The sequence below is a fragment of the Globicephala melas genome, chromosome 4 (assembly GCF_963455315.2).
Source record: "Globicephala melas chromosome 4, mGloMel1.2, whole genome shotgun sequence".
Taxonomy (NCBI): Eukaryota; Metazoa; Chordata; class Mammalia; order Artiodactyla; family Delphinidae; genus Globicephala; species Globicephala melas.
The window spans coordinates 114,871,288-114,895,204 of NC_083317.1; the positions used below are offsets into that span (position 1 = coordinate 114,871,288).

Consider the following 23,917-nt stretch of genomic DNA (forward strand, 5'->3'; position numbering starts at 1 on the left):
GAGTCTGGCTAATGGTTTATCAATTTTGTTTATCTTCTAAAAGAATCAGCTTTTAGTTTTATTGATCTTTGCTATTGTTTCCTTCATTTCTTTTTCATTTATTTCTGATCTGATGTTTATGATTTCTTTCCTTCAGCTAACTCTGTGGTTTTTTTGTTCTTCTTTCTCTAAGTGTTTTAGGTGCAAGTTTAGGTTGTTTATTCGAGATGTTTCCTATTTCTTAAGGTAGGATTGTACTGCTATAAACTTCCCTCTCAGAACTGCTCTTGCTGCATCCCGTTGGTTTTGGGTCATCGTGTCTCCATTGTCATTTGTTTCTAGGTATGTTTTTATTTCCTCTTTGATTTCTTCAGTGATCACTTCATTATTAAGTAGTGTATTGTTTAGCCTCCATGTGTTTGTATTTTTTACAGATCTTTTCCTGTAATTGATATCTAGTCTCATAGCATTGTGGTCGGAAAAGATACTTGATAGAATTTTAGTTTTCTGAAATTTACCAAGGCTTGATTTGTGACCCAAGATATGATCTATCCTGGAGAATGTTCCATGAGCACTTGAGAAAAATGTGTATTCTGTTGTTTTTGGATGGAACGTCCTATGAATATCAATTAAGTCCATCTTGTTTAATGTATCATTTAAAGCTTGTGTTTCTTTATTTATTTTCATTTTGGATTATCTGTCCATTGGTGAAAGTGGGATGTTAAAGTCCCCTACTATGAATGTTTTACTCTTTTATGTAAAAAGTTCCCCTTTTATGGCTGTTAGTATTTGCCTTATGTATTGAGATGCTTCTATGTTGGGTGCATAAATATTTACTGTTGTTATATCTTCTTCTTGGATTGATCCCTTGATCATTATGTAGTGTCCTTCTTTGTCTCTTCTAATAGTCTTTATTTTAAAGTCTATTTTGTCTGATATGAGCATTGCTACTCCAGCTTTCTTTTGGTTTCCATTTGCATGGAATATCTTTTTCCATCCCCTTACTTTCAGTCTGTATGTGTCTCTAGGTCTGAAGTGGGTCTCTAGTAGACACCATATATATGGGTCTTGTTTTTGTATCCATTCAGCCAATCTGTGTCTTTTGGTTGGAGCATTTAGTCCATTTACATTTAAGGTAATTATCGAGATGTATGTTCCTATTCCCATTTTCTTAATTGTTTTGGGTTCATTATTGTAGGTCTTTTCCTTCTCTTGCCTAGAGATGTACTTTTAGCATTTGTTGTAAAGCTGGTTTGGTGGTGCTGAACTCTCTCAGCTTTTGCTTGTCTGTAAAGGTTTTAATTTCTCCATCAAATCTGAATGAGATCCTTGCTGGCTAGGGTAATCTTGGTTGCAGGTTTTTCTCCTTCATCACTTTAAATATGTCCTGCCATTCCCTTCTGGCTTGCAGAGTTTCTGCTGAAAGATCAGCTGTTAACCTTATGGGAATTCCCTTGTGTGTTATTGGTTGTTTTTCCCTTGCTGCTTTTAATATGTTTTCTTTGTATTTAATTTTTGACAGTTTGATTAATATGTGTCTTGGCATATTTCTCCTTGGATTTATCCTGTATGGGACTCTCTGTGTTTCCTGGACTTGATTAACTATTTCCTTTCCCATATTAGGGAAGTTTTCAACTATAATCTCTTCAAATATTTTCTCAATCCCTTTCTTTTTCTCTTCTTCTTTTGGGATCCCTATAATTCGAATTTTGGTGCATTTAATGTTGTCCCAGAAGTCTCTGAGACTGTCCTCAGTTCTTTTCATTCTTCTTTCTTTATTCTGCTCTGCAGTAGTTATTTCCACTATTTTATCTTCCAGGTCACTTATCCGTTCTTCTGCCTCAGTTATTCTGCTATTGATCCCTTCTAGAGTATTTTTAATTTCATTTATTGTGTTGTTCATCATTGTTTGTTTCATCTTTAGTTCTTCTAGGTCCTTGTTAAATGTTTCTTGCATTTTGTTTGTTCTATTTCCAAGATTTTGTATCATCTTTACTATCATTATTCTGAATTCCTTTTCAGGTAGACTGCCTATTTCCTCTTCATTTGTTAGGTCTGGTGGGTGTTTATCTTGGTGCTTCATCTGCTGTGTGTTTTTCTGTCTTCTCATTTTGCTTATCTTACTGTGTTTGGGGTCTCCTTTTTGCAGGCTTCACGTTCATAGTTCCCGTTATTTTTGTTGTCTGCCCCCAGTGGGTGAGGTTGGTTCAGTGGCCTGTGTAGGCTTCCTGGTGGAGGGGACTGATGCCTGTGTTCTGGTGGGTGGGGCTGTATCTTGTCCTTCTGGTGTGCAGGGCCCTGTCCAGTGCTGTGTTTTGGAGTGTCTGTGAGCTTAGCATGACTTTAGGCTGCCTCTCTGCTAATGGGTGGGGTTGTGTTCCTGTCTCGCTAGTTGTTTGGCATAGGATGTCGAGCACTGTAGCTTGCTGGTCGTTGAGTGAAGCTGGGTGCTGGTGTTGAGATGGAGATGTCTGGGAGATTTTCGCCGTTTGATATTATGTGGAGCTGGAAGGCGTCTTGTGGACCAGTGTCCTGAAGTTGGCTCTCCCACCTCAGAGGCACAGCACTGACTGCTCGCTGCAGCACCAAGAGCCTTTCATGCACACAGCTCAGAAGAAAAGAGAGAAAGTTGAAAGAAAGAATTAGTAGAAGAAGAAAGAGAAAGAACAAAAGCAAGAAAGAAAGGAGGGAGGGAGGCAGGGAGGGAGGAAGGAAGGAGGGAAGGAAGGAAAAAAAGAAAGAAAGAAAATAAAGTAAAATAAAGTAAGATAAAATATAATAAACTTATTAAAATAAAAAATAATTATTAAGAAAAAAAATTAAAATCAAAACAACAACAACAAAAAAGGATGGATAGAACCCTAGGACAAATGGTGGAAGCAAAGCTATACAGACAAAATCTCACACAGAAGGATACACATACACACTCACAAAAAGAGGAAAAGGGGAAAAAATAATATATCTTGCTTCCAAAGTCCACCTCCTCAATTTGGGATGATTCGTTGTCTATTCAGGTATTCCACACATGCAGGGTACATCAAGTTGATTGTGGAGCTTTAATCCGCTGCTTCTGAGGCTGCTGGGAGAGATTTCCCTTTCTCTTCTTTGTTCTCACAGCTCCCGGGGCTCAGCTTTGGATTTGGCCCCGCCTCTGCGTGTAGGTCGCCAGAGGGCGTCTGTTCTTCGCTCAGACAGGACGGGGTTAAAGGAGCTGCTGATTCGGGGGCTCTGGCTCACTCAGGCTGGGGGGAGGGAGGGCCACGGAGTGCGGGGCGGGCCTGCGGCGGCCGAGGGCAGCATGATGTTGCGCCAGCCTGAGCCGCGCCATGCGTTCTCCCGGGGGAGCTGTCCCTGGATCCCGGGACCCTGGCAGTGGCAGGCTGCACAGGCTCCCCGGAAACGGGGTGTGGATAGTGACCTGTGCTCGCACACAGGCTTCCTAGAGGCGGCAGCAGCAGCCTTAGCGTCTCATGCGCGTCTCTGGGGTCCGTGCTTTTAGCCGCAGCTCACGCCCGTCTCTGGCGCTCCTTTAAGCAGTGCTCTTAATCCCCTCTCCTTGCACACCAGGAAACAAAGAGGTAAGAAAAAGTCTCTTGCCTCTTCGGCAGGTCCAGACTTTTCCCTGACTCCGTTCCGGCTTGGCGTGGCGCACTATCCCCTTCAGGCTGTGTTCACGCCGCCAACCCCAGTCCTCTCCTTGGGATCTGACCGAAGCCCGAGCCTCAGGTCCCAGCCCCGCCCGCCCTGGCCGGTGAGCAGACAAGCCTCTCGGGCTGGTGAGTGTCGGTCGGCCCTGACCCTCTGTGCGGGAATCTCTCCGCTTTGCCATCCGCACCCCTGTGGCTGCGCTCTCCCCCTCCGCCACCCGCAGTCTCCGCCCGCGAAGGGGCTCCTAGTGTGTGGAAACCTTTCCTCCTTCACAGCTCCCTCCCAGTGGTGCAGGTCCCATCCCTATTTTTTGGACTCTGCTTTTTCTTTTTTCTTTTGCCCTACCCAGGTATGTGGGGACTTTCTTGCCTTTTGGGAGGTCTGAGGTCTTTTGCCAGCGTTCAGTAGGTGTTCTGTAGGAGTTGTTCCACATGTAGATGTATTTCTGGTGTATTTCAGTTATCTGTGGGCTTCTTCAGGTCGTCCAGGTAACCATTCCTCATACTATATAAGTCAATTGCAGGGGAACTGTACATCTCCAAACTCCGGAACTCCGCACTCCGGAGGTGCCCCTTTCCACGTGCTGCCTCTCCCCTTCTGCACAGGTCCTAAGCCGATATATTATTATATATATTAAAATTATATGAAATTTAAATTTCAGTGGTTATAAATAAAATTTTATTGGAACACAGCCATGCTCATTCATTTATATATTGTCTGTGGTTGCTTTCACTACAATGATAGGATTGAGTAGTTGTGATAGAAATCCTATAACCCATAAAACCTAACATATTCACTACTTGCCCTTTGCAGATAAAGTTTTCTGACCCTGCTCTAAAACCATAGACTTTCTTCTGCATTGTTCCATGGCTGTTCTCAGAGTGTGTTAATTACAACCTCTATTAGGAGAAGTGAAAAAACAGAGTAATTTCTCTGTGATGATTGTGGTCTTTGGAATCTTTATTGAATCTTTCCACATAACTCTTTGTTCTTTCATAATGTCCTAACATGTCTCTAGCTTATTCCAAGAGAATGTCTAATATATTTTACAACTATGTTCAGTGACTTAAAATAACAATGAAGAATAAAAAGGAAAACTTCTATTTTTTTTGTGATTATGATATATGTAAAACAAATCCTAATATTCTAAGACACTGCACTGCTAAGAAACTCCACTTATCCTATCTATGTTTAATGCTGTAAAGTACTTGAAAATGCAGCCATGTGTGTGTGTGTGTGTGTGTGTGTGTGTATACACACGCATATGGCTTTATTACTTTTCCCTATCATCAAAGAGACTGGATCTGGAAAATATTGCATTTGTTATCTGTGAAGAAAGGGCAAGTTTCTAATAAAACAGAATTAAGTCAAGGACTCAAACTGAGCTAAGAGAACAGTAGAAGGGAGAGATAAGAATGTAAGTAGTGTAATTTACAAAATAGCCAGGACATGGAACCAACCTAAATGTCCATCGACAGATGAATGGATAGAGAAGATGTGGCACATATATACAATGGAATATTACTCAGCCATAAAAAGAAACGAAACTGAGTTATTTGGAGTGAGGTGGATGGACCTAGAGTCTGTCATACAGAGTGAAGTAAGTCAGAAAGAGAAAAACAAATACCGTATGCTAACACATATATATGGAATCTAAAAAAAAAAATGGTCATGAAGAACCTAGTTGCAGGGCAGGAATAAAGATGTAGTCATAGAGAATGGACTTGAGGACACAGGGTGAGAGGGGGAAGCTGGGGTGAAGTGAGAGTAGCATCGACATATATACACTACGGAATGTAAAATGACTAGTGGGAAGCAGCAGCATGGCACAGGGAGATAAAAGCTCGGTGTTTTGTGATGACCTAGAGGGGTGGGATAGGGAGGGTGGGAGGGAAACAGACGCAAGAGGGAGGGGATATGGGGACATATGTATGCATATGGCTGATTGACTTTGGTGTACAATAGAAACTAACACAGTATTGTGAAGCAATTATACTCCAATAAAGTTCTATTTAAAGAAAAAAACCAAGAATGTAAGTAGTGTAGTTGTTGGCTTAAAAAAAATAATTTTTCAAGGCATCATCTGACAAGGATGTGATTCTCTAGAACTCACCCCTTCCAAAATTCCTACCATGTGTGTCAGGACAACAAAAGGATCCCTACTCCAAAACTCAGAATACCTCAGTGTTATGGAAAGCTTCATACAGTGGCCAACAGCTTAACCAGACATTGTGTATGATCTACCCCTAATTATAGTTTTGGATTCCTCACTCCTCTTTCCAGTGGCTGACCTCAGAAACCACCTCGAAGTTGTTCCTCCTCGAAAATCAACTTCTAGGGTTGTTAGTGTGGTTGACTATAGTGCCCTTGAGTTTTCCCTATTTACCAGCTCACACTCTGTTTGCTCTTAGAAAATGCTCATGAAATTCTACCAACATTGTACGACTACCACATTGTACCATCCCCTTTTCACGCATAGGACATTCACCTTCGGACAACCTCTGAGATTTCATCTCATAGATCTGAGAATCCTTAGATGTATCTCCTGCCCGTGCTTAAGAAATCATGACGAATTCCGTACATATCCACCAATGATGGCCTTTGTTACAGCACCTGTTAGAAAAGCAACATGTAGCGTTTACAGGGACCAGTGTACAGTGTTACAGTCAGCAAGGGTGCCCTCTAGACATCTCGCAGTCTTGACAGCTGTGGATGCTTGGTTATTATAGCGCTGCTTCTGCCTTGATCTTTTCTCAGGTCTGCATCTATGTGGACTTCTCACTTTTATCTGCTTCCGCCCTATTTTTCCCAGGATCCTGGGAAGTCATTGACGAGAAACGTTAAGATTCATGCATCATTTCTCTTTTATTTCTCCTTGATTCCCCAAATACATTTTTAACAATTCTGGTTCCTACATGCCTCTTCTACCTAACATCTTTCTTTACTCTCCCAACCACCAACTTAGCTTGTCATTTTGAGGCTGTACTGTTACAATTGCCTCCTAAGTAGTTTGTCTATTTCCTATAATCTGGAGCCTATGAACCCATAGGAGAACTATGCATCGGCTTCAAAATGGCTCTAAATCTTCCAAAGTTGTACGTATACATAGCATTCTGAATGACTGAAGGATTAAGAGTGTGGAATATTAATTGTTCATTGAAAAATAAGTGCCTTAGGGTCTGCAGCTTGACTTCCATGGGCTGAGATGCAATTCTATTGGATCAGGGCTGATACTGACTGATTTTGATACCCTTTTTCTGCACTATTTCTCTTCATGGCACTTATCACTTGCGCCAGTAGGCTGTAACTTCAAAAACAAAAAAAAGTGGCCAGGATTTTAGGTCTACTTCACTGCTGTTGTATTCACTAAGCAGGTGACTTGATTGTTTGGTTAATCAATTAATAAGAAAATTGTGGGGCTGGGAGCTAGTAATGATCGGTCCTGATGAATAGATATGTAACGATTTTAGCATTTGTTTATCGTTGATATGCATATGAATGAGTTTCAAAATACATGAGCTCAGCAGTTCACTTGGTGGCCTAATGGTTAGGATTCCAGACTTTCACTGCCATGGCCTGGGGTTCAATCCCTGGTCGGGGAACTGAGATCTTGCGAGCCACAGGGAGTGGCCAAAAAACAACAAAAACGAAACCTGAGTTGTTATGATTGTCAGGTGATGTATGATGTAAAATCTTAGACTGGATTTATCGGTGTTTATTGCTCTGACTTAGGAGTGAAATGAACACCAAAAAGGGTAACGAGCCATGTCAATGACAGAGATGGGGGAGATGTAAATTCCCAGGTGTGATGTAAAGGGTAAAAAAGATGTGTGTATATATATATATATATATATTTTTTTTTTTTTTTTGCGGTACGCAGGCCTCTCACTGTTGTGGCCTCTCCCGTTGCGGAGCACAGGCTCCGGACGCGCAGGCTCAGCGGCCATGGCTCACGGGCCCAGCCGTTGCGCGGCATGTGGGATCTTCCTGGTCCGGGGCACGAACCCGTGTCCCCTGCATCGGCAGGCGGACTCTCAACCACTGCGCCACCAGGGAAGCCCAAAAAGATGTATATTTATTGTCATGTTTACTAGAAAAAAAATATCAAACCTGTGAATTTACTGATATTGTTTAGGGAAAGACTTAGAAAAAAGAAGGGAGGAGTGATTTAAAGAAAAATATTAGGTAAACTATAGTGAGAGGTAATTAAAATGGCAAACCGTCCTGAAGGCGTAGGTGAAACACAGTTTATAGTCCAGGAAGCACAGGGTTAGGAGTTCAGGTTAACTCCAGATGTGAGTTTGGCAATTCATATACATAGTCAACCTCAGCTTCTCCTATAAAATAGAATTATTATCATTGAGTTTTACTTATTTCTTGTAAACATTAAATGAAGCCATATTCAAACATGAAAGTGATTTGTACACTGTAAGAATCTATAGAAACAAATTGCATTATTAAGTATGGTTAGAAAGGAGACTGGTCAAACTTTAATCCTTGATATGCTGTGGAGCCTCCAAATTTTACAACAGTGTAAATGTAAACAGAAGTGGAGGAGGCTGGGAAAGGTAGGGCTTAAGAACAGGGGCCTTAGAGGTTTAAAATTAACTCAGTATTGTATTCTGGCTCTTAATTATTTCAGAGTATCACCTGAAAAATGGGTATAATTTTAGTGCCTACCTCATAAGGATATGTCCGAGAATTAAGCAACACATATAACGCTTCTGGCACATATATGCTCTGACTACAATACAGTGATTATTATTACTATTATTATTATTAAATAGGGCAAGTTGAACTAGAATTAGTCCCAACATGCCTTTCGAGTTTCTAATAATTCTGGCAGATTAAATAAAAAGTGGAAAATACAGAGAGAACTCTGACACAAAGCAGTTCTAGAAATATCTCTCATTAAAACCCTTAAAACAAGCAAACATTCCTAACAGGAGTTCTTTTTGAAACTGACAGCAAAAAAAATGACCCCATGTAACCATCCTGGGAAAAAAAAAGGAGCATAACATGCTACGGTCATCTTTCTGTGATTCATCCTAGCAAGGGTCTGGGAGTCCAGACCTTGGTTAGAAATTGACAAGAGTATGAAGCCATGAGCTTGATCACCAAGGAGCTTTGGAAGAAAAACTGTGGATGTGAAGAATCCACAAATATGCCGTGTTTCCCAAGCAAGCTTCTAAGTCTAGAGATCCCATGTGAATTTTTAACTAAAAGAACCATGTCAGCTCTGCAGAACTAAAGACCGTGTTCTCATCACACATACTTCTAGAGTTACTTCTGGGTCCCTGATTCTAGAATTCGACCATGGTCACTGACCCACTTATTACTAACTATAAATCACTTGAATGTTTAGCTACTGGATATGGGACATTCCTGATGTTTGGCTGAGCGAGGCAGCTGCAGCTTTGTGGCGAAACATTCAGGCTGGAGAGCCAGGTGCCTGGGTTTGAATCAACTTCGGTTTCTCTGCTTACAAGCTGGCAATGACCTGTGGTGAGTCACTTACCTTTATGTGCCTAACCTGTAAAATGAAAATGACACAAACATTTTCCTTTTAGGTTTTTTGGTGTTTTGGGTGAGGTTTAAATGAGTCAATATTCGTAAAATGCTTAGAGTAGTATTGCCACAGGGTAAACCCCATTGTCATTATAAGAAGTTATTTCCTTAAACCAGCAATCCTCAAAATTTGCTGCATGGGAATCATCTGGAAGACTTGTTAACACGCAGACGCCAGGCCTCATCCCTGCAGTTTCTGATTCTGTGGGTCTGGGATGGAGCCTGAGAATTTGTGTTTTTTAACAAGGTCCAGTGTAATGCCGACGCTGCTGAGCCCAGAACCACAGCCTGAGAATCACTGCTCAAAAACGTTCATATCAAACTTTCATCAAAAGTTTAAACGCAGTGTAACTAAAGTGAAAAGGGTCATTTTAGTTATACTAAGTGTTTATGAGTCAAGATATTGGGGGCCCTGTCTCCAGTGCAGGCACTCTTAAATGAGGTCTGAGTTGCTAGGGGCGATTCTGGAGGCTATCTTCATGGATGGCGGGGGTGGAGGTGAGAGAGGGGGATGCAACTCAAACAGAAAAAATAAGAAAAAAAAAAGTATTTAAACCCAGTGCTCTGGTAATCCCGGAGAGATTTCTCCAGTTGGGTCAAACAGAAAATTCAAACTGCAGGTATCATAGGTTATCATGGCTACCTCTCAGCCTTCAGACAGAACTTTGATGAACCTCAGAACTGAGAACAGCTCGTGGTGATTCAAGCAAGTCCTTAAACCAAAAGATTTACCCATCACCTGTCAACAGGTGGAGGAGGTAAACGTGGGAGTAAAGGCCCCGCGGCTGAAACTGACCTGCCCACCAGCCAGAACGCGCCTGAGAAATACAGGGAATCGGAGAAAGAGGAGGAAATAAGACAGAAGGCGAGCAGACATCCGCGCGTTCTGCAAAATGAAGAGGAGTCTAGTGGTCGTTTATAATCCGCGTGCGATGGAGCCTCGGCGCAGTCCCCAGACACATAAATCAACGTCGCCCCGCCTCGCCTTCCCTCCCTCAGCTCTGGGCGGTCCCTGCGCCCCGGGCAGCTGAGCCCAGCACACGCCGGCGGCGGGAGCCCATTGGTCACCTGCGCTGAGAGGTGAGCGGCTCTGGCAGTCCTTCCCGGGGAAGGGGACAGGACCCATGCCCGGGCCAGGGGCAGCGGAGAGGGGGCTTGGCGTGGGAATGCAGCTAGTCCTGGGGCCCGAGCCAGGGCAGGGCCAACAGAGCACGCGCCGAAGAGGGGGAAGGATTACAGCAAAAATGAGAAGGTCGCTTCTTCGGTGACTGATGCCAAGCAAAAGACAAACTCTGAGCAAAGATTCACCAGTAGGTGGAGACCCTTATTGTGGGCACTTCTGACAGATTTGCCCAAAAAGGATAAGGGAGGAGAAGCTCCTGGGACTTGGGGGCAAAAGGGAGTGATATTAATACATATATTTAAATGACAACTTCAGGGGGAATTTAAGCACACCGTTGAGGGAGGAGAAAGGACATTTTAAAACCTCCACTTTGCTTTCTGTTTCCGTAGCAACAGTTATAAAGGCACGCTGCTGATTCATGTGAGCTCCGGTTATCTAGCTGCGGCTCGGGGGGTGCCTCCAGGTCTCTCTCCAGAGTAATACCCCTGAGCTGCAAGCCAGAAAGACCAAGCCACTGGCTTCACTTTGGAGCAGAGAATTTTTCCTTACTCAGGTTTGGATATGATCTTCCATTTCTTGGGAAGATTTTCAGTCTCTGCCTATGTCAGGAGAGGATTTAGGACCAGGACAGAAGAGCTCAGGTATTGTCAATTTCTATCTATTTCATTATACACATTTTCAGGTTTAAGTTTGTGGGAATCCACTATCCACGTGTTCTTTTAGACTTTTGATTCTCTTTTCAGTAACTCTCAAGTGGGCATACCCGTAACTTCTATTTTTCTAGCTGGATGAGAGAACTACCTGCATCCTATTGTTTCTTTCTTTGCTTACCTAATGATAAGAAGGTGGAAATGCTGTCTCCAATCATACGACATTTATTTAAAATGTTTGTAACCAGACGGTTACAATGACAAAATTTGTCATGTGATTAATCCTATAGTAAATTTTAATTTGGCTATATTCTAATAATTCCATTATCTTTCTATCTATATGGAGATACAAGCGATTCAGCATTCATGTTATTTTAAATGTGGTTTATAGCTAAAGGATGGTTGCTGGTAGAATCTAAAAGAAACCATTCTATGAAGGTCACTTTTCTTAGAGAAGCATAATAAAGATGTTATTACAATCTTTGTATATTCTGAATTTCAGGCAAAAACTAGGTTTGGATCCTTGGGCTTCACCCCCATGTGGGTAACAGATACCATTTTTCCAACAAGCTGAGCATATGTCTTCCCTGGTTATGCTCCCCCACCCCCATGGCAGACGTGAGGACGAGGAGAAGGGACCAAGAAAAGAGGCAGAGGGATGTTCTAAGTAGAGCAAAAGCAGACAGCATAATGCCTGCGAGGGGTCAGTGTGGCGCAGGTGCAAGGCTCAAGCCCTCTCAGCCGGTCAGTTACGATTACTTACGGTCATCGTTTGGCAGTGACATGTACGATGTGTCTTTTTTGTCAAGGACTTGAGGACATGTTAGAAAGAGATTTATTCGTCCTCTCAGTGGATTATTACGGCTCTTAAAAATGTTTTTGAAGAAGGTTTGATAAAATGATAAAACAAACATATGTTCAATGATAAAAATGTGTTATGAAATTTCATTTGATCATATATATGCAGTAACATCCAACCCAATATGTAAAAGGCTGGAAGGAGTACGGCAAAATGTCATTGATTATATCTGGGTGGTGGGAAGTATGAGTGATTTTATTTTCTTTTTTCTTCTTATTTACAGCTTCTAAAGTTTCTGTTGCACATGTATTAGTTTTATAATCAGTTTTTTTAAAGTCTAAAAAACTAAAGCATAAACAGGAAACTAAGCCTTATGTACTTCAGTTGTCACAATATCTCCATTATGGTTTCCACTTTCCTTTTCTAATGAATCTCTAAGTAATAGGGATTGCCGCTTTTCGTTAAGAAGTGAAAAGCTGTAAAGGAATTTCACAACCATAAATATCCTGCTTGATCACAAGGATCTATATGAGGCCATCATTCACTATGGCTTTGTGAAGAGTAAGCTTTACCATAAAAGTTGTGAATGAAATTGGCCCCTTACGACCTTTTAGGAAGGTCTCCCAGATTACCAGTTACTGTGTGTGGTCTACTGGAACTTTGCTCAAACCATATTTATAACTCCGAGGTATGATGTTTTTTCAGGATGAAGGTGAAAAGCAGGGGAAGCACCAGCTTACTGGTCTCCTTCGCTGCAGTCTGCCTGGTGGTCTTCCCCGGGGGCAGGGCCTGTCCTCGCCGCTGTGCCTGTTACGTGCCTACAGAGGTGCACTGCACGTTTCGGTACCTGACCTCCATCCCACACAGCATCCCGCCCAACGTGGAACGTATCAATCTAGGGTGCGCAGGGGCCCTTGTCTTGCTTCCTTCTCAAGGAGGGATTGATGACACTGCTGATTTGTCCTCAAAACACTTGTGACTTTGGGAGATTAACCACAATTCTTTTAACAATATTTCTCTTCTGAAATGAATACATGAGGATCTTAAGCTTGCTGGGGCAATAAAAAATTTTTTTCTGTTAAACTTTTACTAAGAGAAAGTTCTTCTAGAACCCATAGTCCCTCATGGTAGGCTGAGAGGCCCATGATTATAGAAAAGCTGCATTCTGGCTACATTTTTGCTGGATAATAATATAGCTCTTGTTAAGAATTAGTGTTATGATATATCAGTAAGAGGTAACAGGACAACTGGAAGCGTCCTCTTACACATAAAAGATATATATGAAAACTCAACTAGATCTTTTTTTAAGGCCCTTGGATTTTTTCTCCATAGAAACCGACTTATTTAAAAGGCTTTAAAAATGTGTAAATTAAATCTGCTAAAAGGCAACTGTATTTTAAAAGTTGATGAAAAACTGTGTGTGTGAATGCACATACAAGCAGACTTAACATCATTTATTGGACATTAGTGGGCGCCTACTGTGGGCCAAACACAATGATGGTACCAGGGATACAATGATGAACAAGATATATTATTCATTTCTAGAAACCATAGTTAAAGGGAGAAGACAGTTGTATAATTAGTACAATTTAATAAGAACTATAATAGAGCATACAAAGTGCCTTGGGACACAATCACTAACACTGTGTCCTGGCATTGAGCTAAGCACTCTTCATGTACGCATTCATTTAATCCTCATAACCCGTTTGAAGTAGGTTCTATCATTTGCATTTTATAGACAAGGAAACTGAGGCACAGAAAGGTTACTGATTTAACCCAGGGTCAGCCCTACTCCCAGGTACCTGAGTTTATACTCATACCCAAAACATTTGGCTTCAGAGCCCAGGTTTCTTAACCATTACTTCATAATGATGAATTACACCTGGGAGAACAAGGGGGCCATGTTATTAGAGAATGGGCTGGGTCTTAACAGTGTTCACAAATAGGGCTAGAGTCAAAGGCATTCCAGCATGCAGGAACAGCATATGTACAAAGGTTTGAAAATGAGAAGGGATGTGGCATTTTCCAGGAATCTGAGTAGGATAATTGTAACTGAGACTGCAAGGGCTGGGTTGGAGGGGCTGACCTTCTGTGGCGTCTGATGAATTTCAACAATATTTCAAGCATTGGATTATCTCCTTAGAGCACAAGAAATAAAAAGGGGGCGGGGAGTGAAATTCAGTTCTATGTGTGTGTTTGTTGGGTTTTGCTTTGACATTTGAACTTTAGTTGACTTAGCTTATGCCTAGAATGATGTTTTTATTTCAGGTACAACAGTTTCGTGAGATTGACAGAAACGGATTTTTCTGGCCTAAACAAGTTGGAGTTACTAATGCTACACAGCAATGGCATTCACACAATCCCTCCTAAGACCTTCTCAGATTTGCAGGCCTTGCAGGTGAGACTGATGTGGGGAAGGGGCAGGTTAATGCGGTGAGATGTGCCTCCAAAAGCTACCTGTTCCTAGAGAACCCCCCAAATCGACACTCTGTAAATTAGATGTAGACATCAAGGGAAAAGGTCAAATAACTGATTTCTTTTTAAAGGCAACTGTATGTGGAAATTAGAATAAGAAAATTCTGATTTTCTCATACCTCAGGCTCATAGAAAGAAAAAAATTATCAATGCCCAAGGATTACTAAACCTTTAAAATTTAATCCTAAAAGGCCACTTCTAGTCATGTTCATCTGGGAATTGAATAGTTTCTAAAAATAATTGCAGTCTTTACATAGAAGTTAGCTTCACTTTACTTATGCACTGCCTTATTCAAAAACTTTTTTACAGTTACGGGGACTTCCAAGAATGCATCGAATATTGTAAGAATTACCACCCCAGTAGGAAAGAAAGCAAAAGGTAGAAGAAATCTTAGGAACAAGAACAAAGGGAATGCGGGGAACTGCAGGCATAAAGATCAGTATGTCTGCTGTAAGTAGGACTTGAGGCTTTTGAGAAGCTAACTCAATTTTTCAGTAAATTAAAAAATAAAACTACTGTTCAGGAAAAGTACAACCACATCTGATTTTAAATTACAAAATAAAAATGTTTCCCAAAGCTCCTCATAGAAGAGATACAGTGCAATAAAATAAAGTCAGTTCTATCCTTAGAAAAGATAAAATGCCAGTGGGCAGTGTGAGCCTTTTTACATCACACTAAGCCTCTGTAAAACCATAGATTTAAGTCTAGGTATGTGATTCTGTTGGTTTGGCTTAATCAGGCTTTATTTGGAATATATATCTTCAGAGGATTAGATGGAATACATTTCATTCATGGAATTCACACGTATTTGTTTTCTTGACCAGGTTTTCCATAGATATTGATGAACATTGAGTTTGATAATATTTGGGGCAAAGCCGTTCCATGTTGTCAATTTCAATCTTCTTTGCTTATTAGGGAACTTGGCATTCCAGAAAAACATTCTCAACAGAGATGACAGATTAGGTCAAGTTAGGATAATATGATGATAAATCATTGTTTTTGCTAGCATTTCTTTTTCTTTTCTTTTTGGGAGAAGGAGCGTGTTCACTTGGTAACTGGAGAAGGAATTGGAGAATACCCACACACTACTGAAATATTGAAAAACTTTTAATTTCAATTCAAAATCAATTCAAAATCATATTACTCATAATAGCTAAAAAATAAAAAGCACCCAAATGTCCATTGACTCATAAATGGATAAACAAAATATATTACATGTATACAGTGGAATACAACTCAGTAATAAGAAGGCATGAAGGACCGATATGTGCTACAACAGGGGTGGGTCTTGGAAATATTATGCTAATTGGAAAAAGCCAGACACAAAAGACCACATATTGTATCATCCATTATTTAAAATGTTGACAATAGGCAAATCCACAGAAACAAAGTAAATTAGTGGTTTTCTAGGGCTAGGAGGAGGGGGAGAATGCCTGCTAATGGGTATCAGTTTTTATTTTGGGGTGATGAAAATGTTCTAAAATTAGATAGGGGAGATGGTTGCACAACCTTGTGAGTATACTAAAAGCCACTGAACTGTACGGTTTAAAAAGGTGGATCTGGGGGACTTCCCTGGCGGTCCAGTGGTTAAGACTTGACCTTGCAATGCAGGGGGTGGTGCGGGTTTGATCCCTGGTCAGGGACCTAAGAGCCCACATGCCTTGTGGCCAAAAAACCAAGACAAAAAACAGAAGCAATATTGTAACAAATTCAATGAAGACTTTAAAAATGGTCCACATAAAAAAAATCCTTTAAAAAAATAAAAAGGTGGATTTTTATGGCATGTGAATTATATCTCAGTAAAGCCATTTTATTTATTTATTTTTAAATTTATTTATTTATTTATTTTTGGCTGCGTTGGGTCTTTGTTGCAGTGCACAGGCTTCTCATCGTGGTGGCTTCTCTTACTGCGGAGCATGGGCTCTAGGCGCATGGGCTTCAGTAGTTGTGGCTCGTGGGCTCTAGAGCGCAGGCTCTGTGGTTGTGGCTCACGGGCTTAGTTGCTCCGCAGCATGTGGGATCTTCCCGGACCAGGAATCGAACCCATGTCCCCTGCATTGGCAGGCGGATTCTTAACCACTGTGCCACCGGGGAAGTCCAAAGGCGTTTTAAATGTGAAAGATAAAATCATATTTCTTATGAAAAATTCAGGTTCAAGAAATCTTAAGTTTACTTGAAATGTCAAGATACTTTTGTATATGGTTGAAAATTTCCATAATACGTTTTTTAAAAAGTATACCATATACAAAAATAGAATAATATAATGATCCCCAATGCAGCATCACCCAGCTTCAGTAGTTATCAACACATAACAGATCTTGTTTCACCTGTACCTCCACCCACTACTTTTCTACTTCATTGCACTGTTTTGAAACAAATCTGAGATATCGTAATGTTTCATCTATAAGTACTTCAATACATATGTCAAAGTTATGGAATCTTTTAAAATGAACCATAATATCAGTATTATACCTTAAAATTATAGCAGTAATTCCTCAATATCATAAACTGTTCATGAATATTCTAATTACCCTGATGTTCTCATACTTGATTTGCAACTGGTTTGTTTGAATTAGGATCCAAACAAGGTACACACACTGCATTGGATTAATCTCAACGTATGTTTTACTATGGATATGATTTTCCTTTTTGTGATAATTCCTTTGACAAAATAAGTGTGTTCTTTTTACTCTTAGGTCTTAAAAATGAGCTATAACAAAGTTCGAAAACTTCAGAAGGACACTTTCTATGGTCTCAGGAGCTTGACACGGTTGCATATGGACCACAACAATATCGAGTTTATAAACCCAGAGGTTTTTTATGGACTCACCTCTCTCCGACTGGTGCACTTGGAAGGGAACCAGCTCACTAAGCTTCATCCAGATACATTTGTCTCCTTGTGCTACCTCCGGATATTTAAAACATCTTTCATTAAGTACCTATACTTGTCTGATAACTTTCTGAGCTCCATCCCTCAAGAGATGGTCACCTATATGCCTGATCTGGAAAGCCTTTATCTTCATGGGAATCCCTGGACCTGTGATTGTCATTTGAAATGGTTGTCTGACTGGATACGGGAGAAGCCAGGTACCTGGACTGTTTCTTTCTTTTTTTTTCTTTATTGGAGTATAATTGCTTTACAATGGTATGTTAGTTTCTGTTTTATAACAAAATGAATCAGTTATACATATACATATGTTCCCATATCTCTTTCCTCTTGCGTCTCCCTCCCTCCCACCCTCCCTATCCCACCCCTCTAGGTGGTCACAAAGCACCGAGCTAATCTCCCTGTGCTATGCGGCTGCTTCCCACTAGCTATCTATTTTACGTTTGGTAGTGTATATATGTCCATGCCACTCTCTCACTTTGCCACAGCTTACCCTTCCCCCTCCCCATATCCTCAAGTCCGTTCTCTAGTAGGTCTGTGTCTTTATTCCTGTCTTACCCCTAGGTTCTTCATGACATTTTTTTTTCTTAAATTCCATATATATGTGTTAGCATACGGTATTTGTCTTTCTCTTTCTGACTTACTTCACTCTGTATGACAGACTCTAGGTCTATCCACCTCATTACAAATAGCTTCGTTTCTTTTTATGGCTGAGTAATATTCCATTGTATATATGTGCCACATCTTCTTTATCCATTCATCCGATGATGGACACTTAGGTTGTTTCCATCTGTGGGCTATTGTAAATAGAGCTGCAATGAACATTTTGGTACATGACTCTTCTTGAATTATGGTTTTCTCAGGGTATATGCCCAGTAGTGGGATTGCTGGGTCATATGGTAGTTCTATTTGTAGTTTTTTAAGGAACCTCCATACTGTTCTCCGCAGTGGCTGTATCAATTTACATTCCCACCAACAGTGCAAGAGTGTTCCCTTTTCTCCACACCCTCTCCAGCATTTATTGTTTCTAGATTTTTTGATGATGGCCATTCTGACTGGTGTGAGATGGTATCTAATCTGCCTGGAGGTGTTTCCCCAGTAAGTAGGGAGTGCCAAGGTAATTTAGCTGGAAAGAAAATGAAAGCTCAATAATAATTCAATGAGAATGAACTCTCTTAATTCATTAATGAATAATCTTTCATTAATTCAGGCCAACTATCCAATCATCACTCTTGGCTTTTAGCAAGATTGGGAAATAAGAATGTATTGTGTGTTACTCTCTTCCCTACTTACCACAAGGCATAAAAGCCCTTCCCTCTTCTTATCTTCCCTTCAGTCATTCGATCAATACATATGTTTTGGAGTTCTATTCAAGGCCCTGTGCTCAGTGATGCAACTACCAAGAGCACTGTCTCTGCTCTAACTACACTGCTGGTGGGATACAGATAAGCAGACAATCAGAGTGTAAAACATGCTTTGATGGGGAAAGTAGAATTTACCAAGAAGAGGGCAAGATCCATTCAGTCCCTTAGTTATTGTAAACTTATTATGTACAAGAGGCCAGAGACAACATAGGGATCCCAAAGTGAACAGAACTGATGAAGGTCCCTGCCTTCATGGAGCTTACATTCTTGTTGGGGAAAATGGACAGACAACTAATTGCACTATCGTTAAAATCTGATGAATCATTTCAGTTAATCAGGTCCTTAGGTAGTGACTGAAAGGAGTCCATTGATTTTGGCATCAAAGGGGTGGCTGGTTACTTTGGAAAGATCGATGAGAGCTGGATTGCTGTGCAGGGGGGAGGGGGAGGCAGGGCCACAGTTGACTCTGGAGAGGTTTGGCTTGAGGTGAGGGAGGAATGGTGGCCGCCAGCTGGAAATGTGCCATCGTTCAGGACTCCGAGCATCAGAGAGACCTGAGCATGTTTAAGGTGAGACGAGATTGTTGAGCAGGAGAAGGCAGCAACATTGCAGAAGGAGCAGATCATCAATGGAGCAAGTCCCCCGAGATGACTGGAGGGCAAGAGACCCAGCCATAGGGGAGGGATTTTCCGTAGGAGGGAAAGGACTAGATTGGCACAGAGGCGAGTTCCTGGGTGTAGTGGAAGAGAGTAAGAAAGTTCTTATCTGATGGCTTTTCCTCCTCCATGACGTTGTAGGAGAGGTGACTGAGGAGGGTGCTAGGAAGGGGTCAAGGTCGGAAGCTTGAGAAAAGTGGGAAAATTTGAAGTGGCTGTGGTAAAATATATATATATAGTGTGTGTGTATATATATAGTGTGTATATATAGATACACAATCGTATGTATATATGTATGTATATATATGTAGTCAGTCAATATAATTAGTCAAAAAGTGAACTACTTTAGGCCAGTAGACACCACCTTTGCTCTTCAAGAGTTTGCAGTCTTGTAGGTAAGTATGATGAACACATAAAAAGATAATAAGGCTATGGGTGAAAAACATCAAAATGTTTATATTGAAGATTTAGTTCTATAGGAGCCAGAGTCAGTAAGTTACTTCTGCCTTGACTAAAATGGAGGAAAACTGTGCTGGGGCACAAAAGATATACCGAAAGGACAGGAAGGAATAATAGGGAGCGAGCAGAAAGGCAACATATACTCAGTTTGTGTTTGACATTGTGCTCGATGCTTTCTATTTAATCCTCACAAGAATCCTCAATTTACAGATGAAGAAACTGAGGCTTAGAAAAGCTGGGTATCTTGAGCTAGTCATTTAGACTGTTTTATGCATCAGTATTCTCACCTGTAACATAGGGATGATAATAATTGGAAAAAATAATTAAAATAATACATATAAAGTGCTTAGCACAACATATGACACAAAGTAAGCACTCAACACACGTGAAGTATTATCATGATTTTCATGGCCACCCAGCTCACACAGCTAGAAAGCAGAAAAGTAGAAACTGAAAAGTCCAGACCTTTTTCTATAATGTATTTGGGATGGAGAAACTGCTTTGTACATAAAACTAGATAGGATAAGTCTCATGAAGAGGGCAGTGAACAGCCCAATTTGCCCGGCATGGAGTCAGTAGAGACTGGCAAGGTATTCTGGTTTTTTTAAATTGAAGTAGAGTTGATTTGAATTGTTGTGTTAGTTTCTGGTGTACAGCAAAGTGATTCAGATTATATATATATATATCCTTTTTCATATTCTTTTCTATTAGAGTTTATTACAAGATATTGAATATTATTCCCTGTGCTATACGGTAGGACATTGTTGTTTATTTTATATGTAGTATTGTATCTGTTAATCCCAAACACCTAATTTATATACCCCCTTTCCCCTTTGGTAACCATAAGTTTTCTAAGTCTGTGGGTCTGCTTCTGTTTTGTAAATAAGTTCATTTGTGTCATATTTTAGATTATCCACATATAAGTGATATCATATGGTATTTGTCTTTCTCTGAGTTACTTTGCTTAGTATGATCTCTAGGTCCATCCATGTTGTTGCAAATGGCATTATTTCATTCTTATGGCTGAATAATATTCCATTGTGTATATATATTTACCACATCTTCTTTATCCATTCATCTGTCAACGGACATGTCTTGGCTATTGTAAGAAGTGCTGCTATGAACATTGGGATGCACATACCTTTTTGAATTAAGAGTTTTCTCCAGATATATGCTCAGGAGTGGGATTGCTGTATCATATGGTAACTGTTTTAAGTTTTTTTAAGGAATCTCCAGTATGTTTTCCATACTGGCTGCACCAATTACAACAGTGTAGGAGGGTTCCCTTTTCTCTTCACCCTCTCTAGCATTTATTATTTATAGATGGTTTTGAACCCAACTGTGGGGAGTGCTGAATGCCAGACTAAATTTTTAAATTTTATCCTATCGACAAAAGGGAGATTTTACAGTGGAAGATTTGAACGCAGGGTTTCCCAATGAAATGCTTTTTAGGGATGGCCAATCTGTGAGCAGTGGAGAGGATGGACCTGGGGAAGGGGGTGAAGTGGGAACCCAACTAGGAAGTGCTCATGGTGTTTCATGTCTGGGGAATGAGAAATTGAATTATGAGGTGACCACACCTGAAAGTAGCTTCACAGATACCTAACAGGCAGTAGGGACTGAGCGGGGTTTTCCCAATACTTTCTAATGCTATGGAGAAATAAAGGAGAATGGGGAATGAGAAAGAACTGCTGGATTTTCATGCAGTTGCTAGCTGGACTACAGGGAGAGAATGGTGAGCAAATGGGGAAACTCATCTGAGAAAGGTAGAAGTGAAAGAAGAAATAAGATTTTGCCCATAGGGAGAAGTGATTCTGTGCTCAGTTCCTACAAAGTGTTAAACCTACTTGCCATTTTGCTAGTTACATGCTCTGGTAGTAAAATCAGGCTAATATATATGGTTAGCAGCTAACATTTCATCAGGTGGAGTATGCCACTGACTGTTAGATATCCAGTTATTTTACATACTAAAGAATTTTTTAAATGACCTAACAGAGCCCGGGAATTGCCAAACTAGAGCCCACAGGCCAATTCCAGCCCTGTACAAGCTTTCGTAAGTAGAGTTTTATTGGAACACAGTCATGCCCAGTTCTTTACATATCATCTACGGCTGCCTTGGTGCTATGGCGGCATAGTCGAGCCATTTTGTCAGAGACCTCTGGTCCGCAAAACATAAAATCTTCGCTGTCTGGCCCTTTACATAAAAAGTTTGCTGACCCTGGCCTAGAGAACAAAGCCCAAGCTCGTTGGCCCATCATGCCAGGTCTTCCCAGCACGCTCCTTGCTGGGTCTCAGCCTCATCTCCTTCCTTCCAGCTCTCATCCCAGACACACCGCACACTGTTTTACCACCTCATACCTGCTCCTTCCCTGTCTGGAGCACTTTTCTGCCTGATGGGCTCCCAGCCACAAACTGCTCAGCACTCATCCCTACTAGGAAGGGGTGTTGCCTTTCCTATGTCCCTTAGAAAGTGCTTAGAACATAGTACTCAGTTTTTGTTAAGATTTTATCAATTAAATAGCCATTTGGCTGGTGAATACAAATGAGTCCACCAGCCACCTATGGTCTTTTTTTAAATTGGGCTATAGTTGTTTTACAATGTTGTGTTAGTTTCAAGTGTACAGCAAAGTGATTCAGTTATATGTATACATATACCTATTCTTTTTCAAATGCTTTTCCCATTTAGGTTATTACAGAATATTCAGCATAGTTCCCTGTGCTACACAGTAGGTCCTTGTTGGTTATGTAGTTTATGTACAGTAGTATGTATATGTCAATCCCAATCTCCCAATTTATCTCTCCACCCCACCTTTCAGCTTTGGTAACCATAAGTTTGTTTTCTATGTCTGTGAATCTGTTTCTGTTTTGTAAATAAGTTCATTTGTATCATTTTTTAAGATTCTGCATATAAATGATAACATGATGTTTGTCTTTCTCTGTCTGACTTACTTCACTTAGTATTATACTCTCCATGTACATCCATCTTGCTGCAAATGGCATTATTTCATTCTTTTCAATGGCTGAGTAATATTCCACTGTATATATGTACCACATATTCTTTATCCATTCATCTGTCAGTGGATATTTAGGTTGCTTCCATGTCTTGCCTATTGTAATGAACATTGGGATGCATGTATCCTTTCTAACCATAGTTTTCTCTGGATATATGCCCGGGAGTGGGATTGCTGGATCATATGGTAGCTCTATTTTTAGTTTTTTAAGGAACCTCCATACTGTTTTCCATAGTGACTACCGATTTATATTCCCACCAACAATGTAGGAGTGTTCCCTTTTCTCCACACCCTCTCCGGCATTTATTGTTTGTAGACTTTTTGATGATGGCCATTCTGACTAGTGTGAGGTAGTTTTGTAGTTTCAAGTGTACAGCACTCTCATTGTAGTTTTGATTTGCATTTCTCTAATAATTAGCCATATTGAGCATCTTTTCACGTGCCTCTTGGCCATCTATATGTCTTCTTTGGGGAAATGTCTATTTAGGTCTTCTGCCCATTTTTTGTTTTATTGGGTTTGTTTTTTGATATTGAGCTACATGAGCTGTTTGTAAATTTTGTAAAGATTAACCCCTTATCAGTCTCATCATTTGCAAATATTTTCTCTCATTCTGTGGGTTGTTTTTTTGTTTATGGTTTCCTTTGCTGTGCAAAAGCTTTTGAGTGTAATTAGGCCCCATTTTTACATTTTTGTTTTTATTTTCATTACTCTAGGAGATGGATCCAAAAAGATATTGCTGCGATTTATGTCAAAGAGTGTTCTGCCTATGTTTTCCTCTATTGAGTGTTATAGTACCCAGTCTTATGTTTAGGTCTTTAATCCACTTCATTTTTGTGTATGGTGTTAGAGAGTGTTCTAATTTCATTCTTTTACATGTACTTGTCCAGTTTTTCCAGAACCATTTATTGAAGAGACTGTCTTTTCTCCATTGTATAGTCTTGCCTCCTTTGTCATAGATTAATTGACCACAGGTGCATGGGTTTATTTCTGGGCTTTCTATCCTGTTCCATTGATGTATATTTTTATGTTCTGTGTCAGTACCGTACTGTTTTGATGACTGTGGCTTTGCAGTGTAGTCTGAAGTCAGGGATCCTAGTTCCTCCAGCTGTTTTTCTTCCTCAAGATTGCTTTGGCTATTTGGAGTCTTTTGTGTCTCCATACAAACTTTAAACTTTTTTTGTTCTAGTTCTGTGAAAAATGCCATTGGTAATTTAATAGGGATTGTAATTTAATAGGGATTGCATTGAATCCATAGATTGGCTTGGGTAGTATAGTCATTTTGACAATACAGTAAGTC

The 23,917-nt window shown here is 40.5% G+C and overlaps 1 protein-coding gene across 1 annotated transcript in view; it reads left to right on the plus strand.

Annotated features, from left to right (window-relative positions):
* IGSF10 (immunoglobulin superfamily member 10) overlaps positions 1–23,917 on the plus strand; it is a 153,385-nt gene that overhangs the window by 101,936 nt on the left and 27,532 nt on the right. The window contains exons 3-7 of the mRNA XM_070045379.1: positions 3,588–3,755; positions 9,945–10,060; positions 12,382–12,455; positions 14,036–14,165; positions 16,939–17,329. Of these exons, the coding sequence (XP_069901480.1) occupies positions 3,588–3,755; positions 9,945–10,060; positions 12,382–12,455; positions 14,036–14,165; positions 16,939–17,329 (879 nt within the window). The remainder of the gene's footprint in view (positions 1–3,587; positions 3,756–9,944; positions 10,061–12,381; positions 12,456–14,035; positions 14,166–16,938; positions 17,330–23,917) is intronic.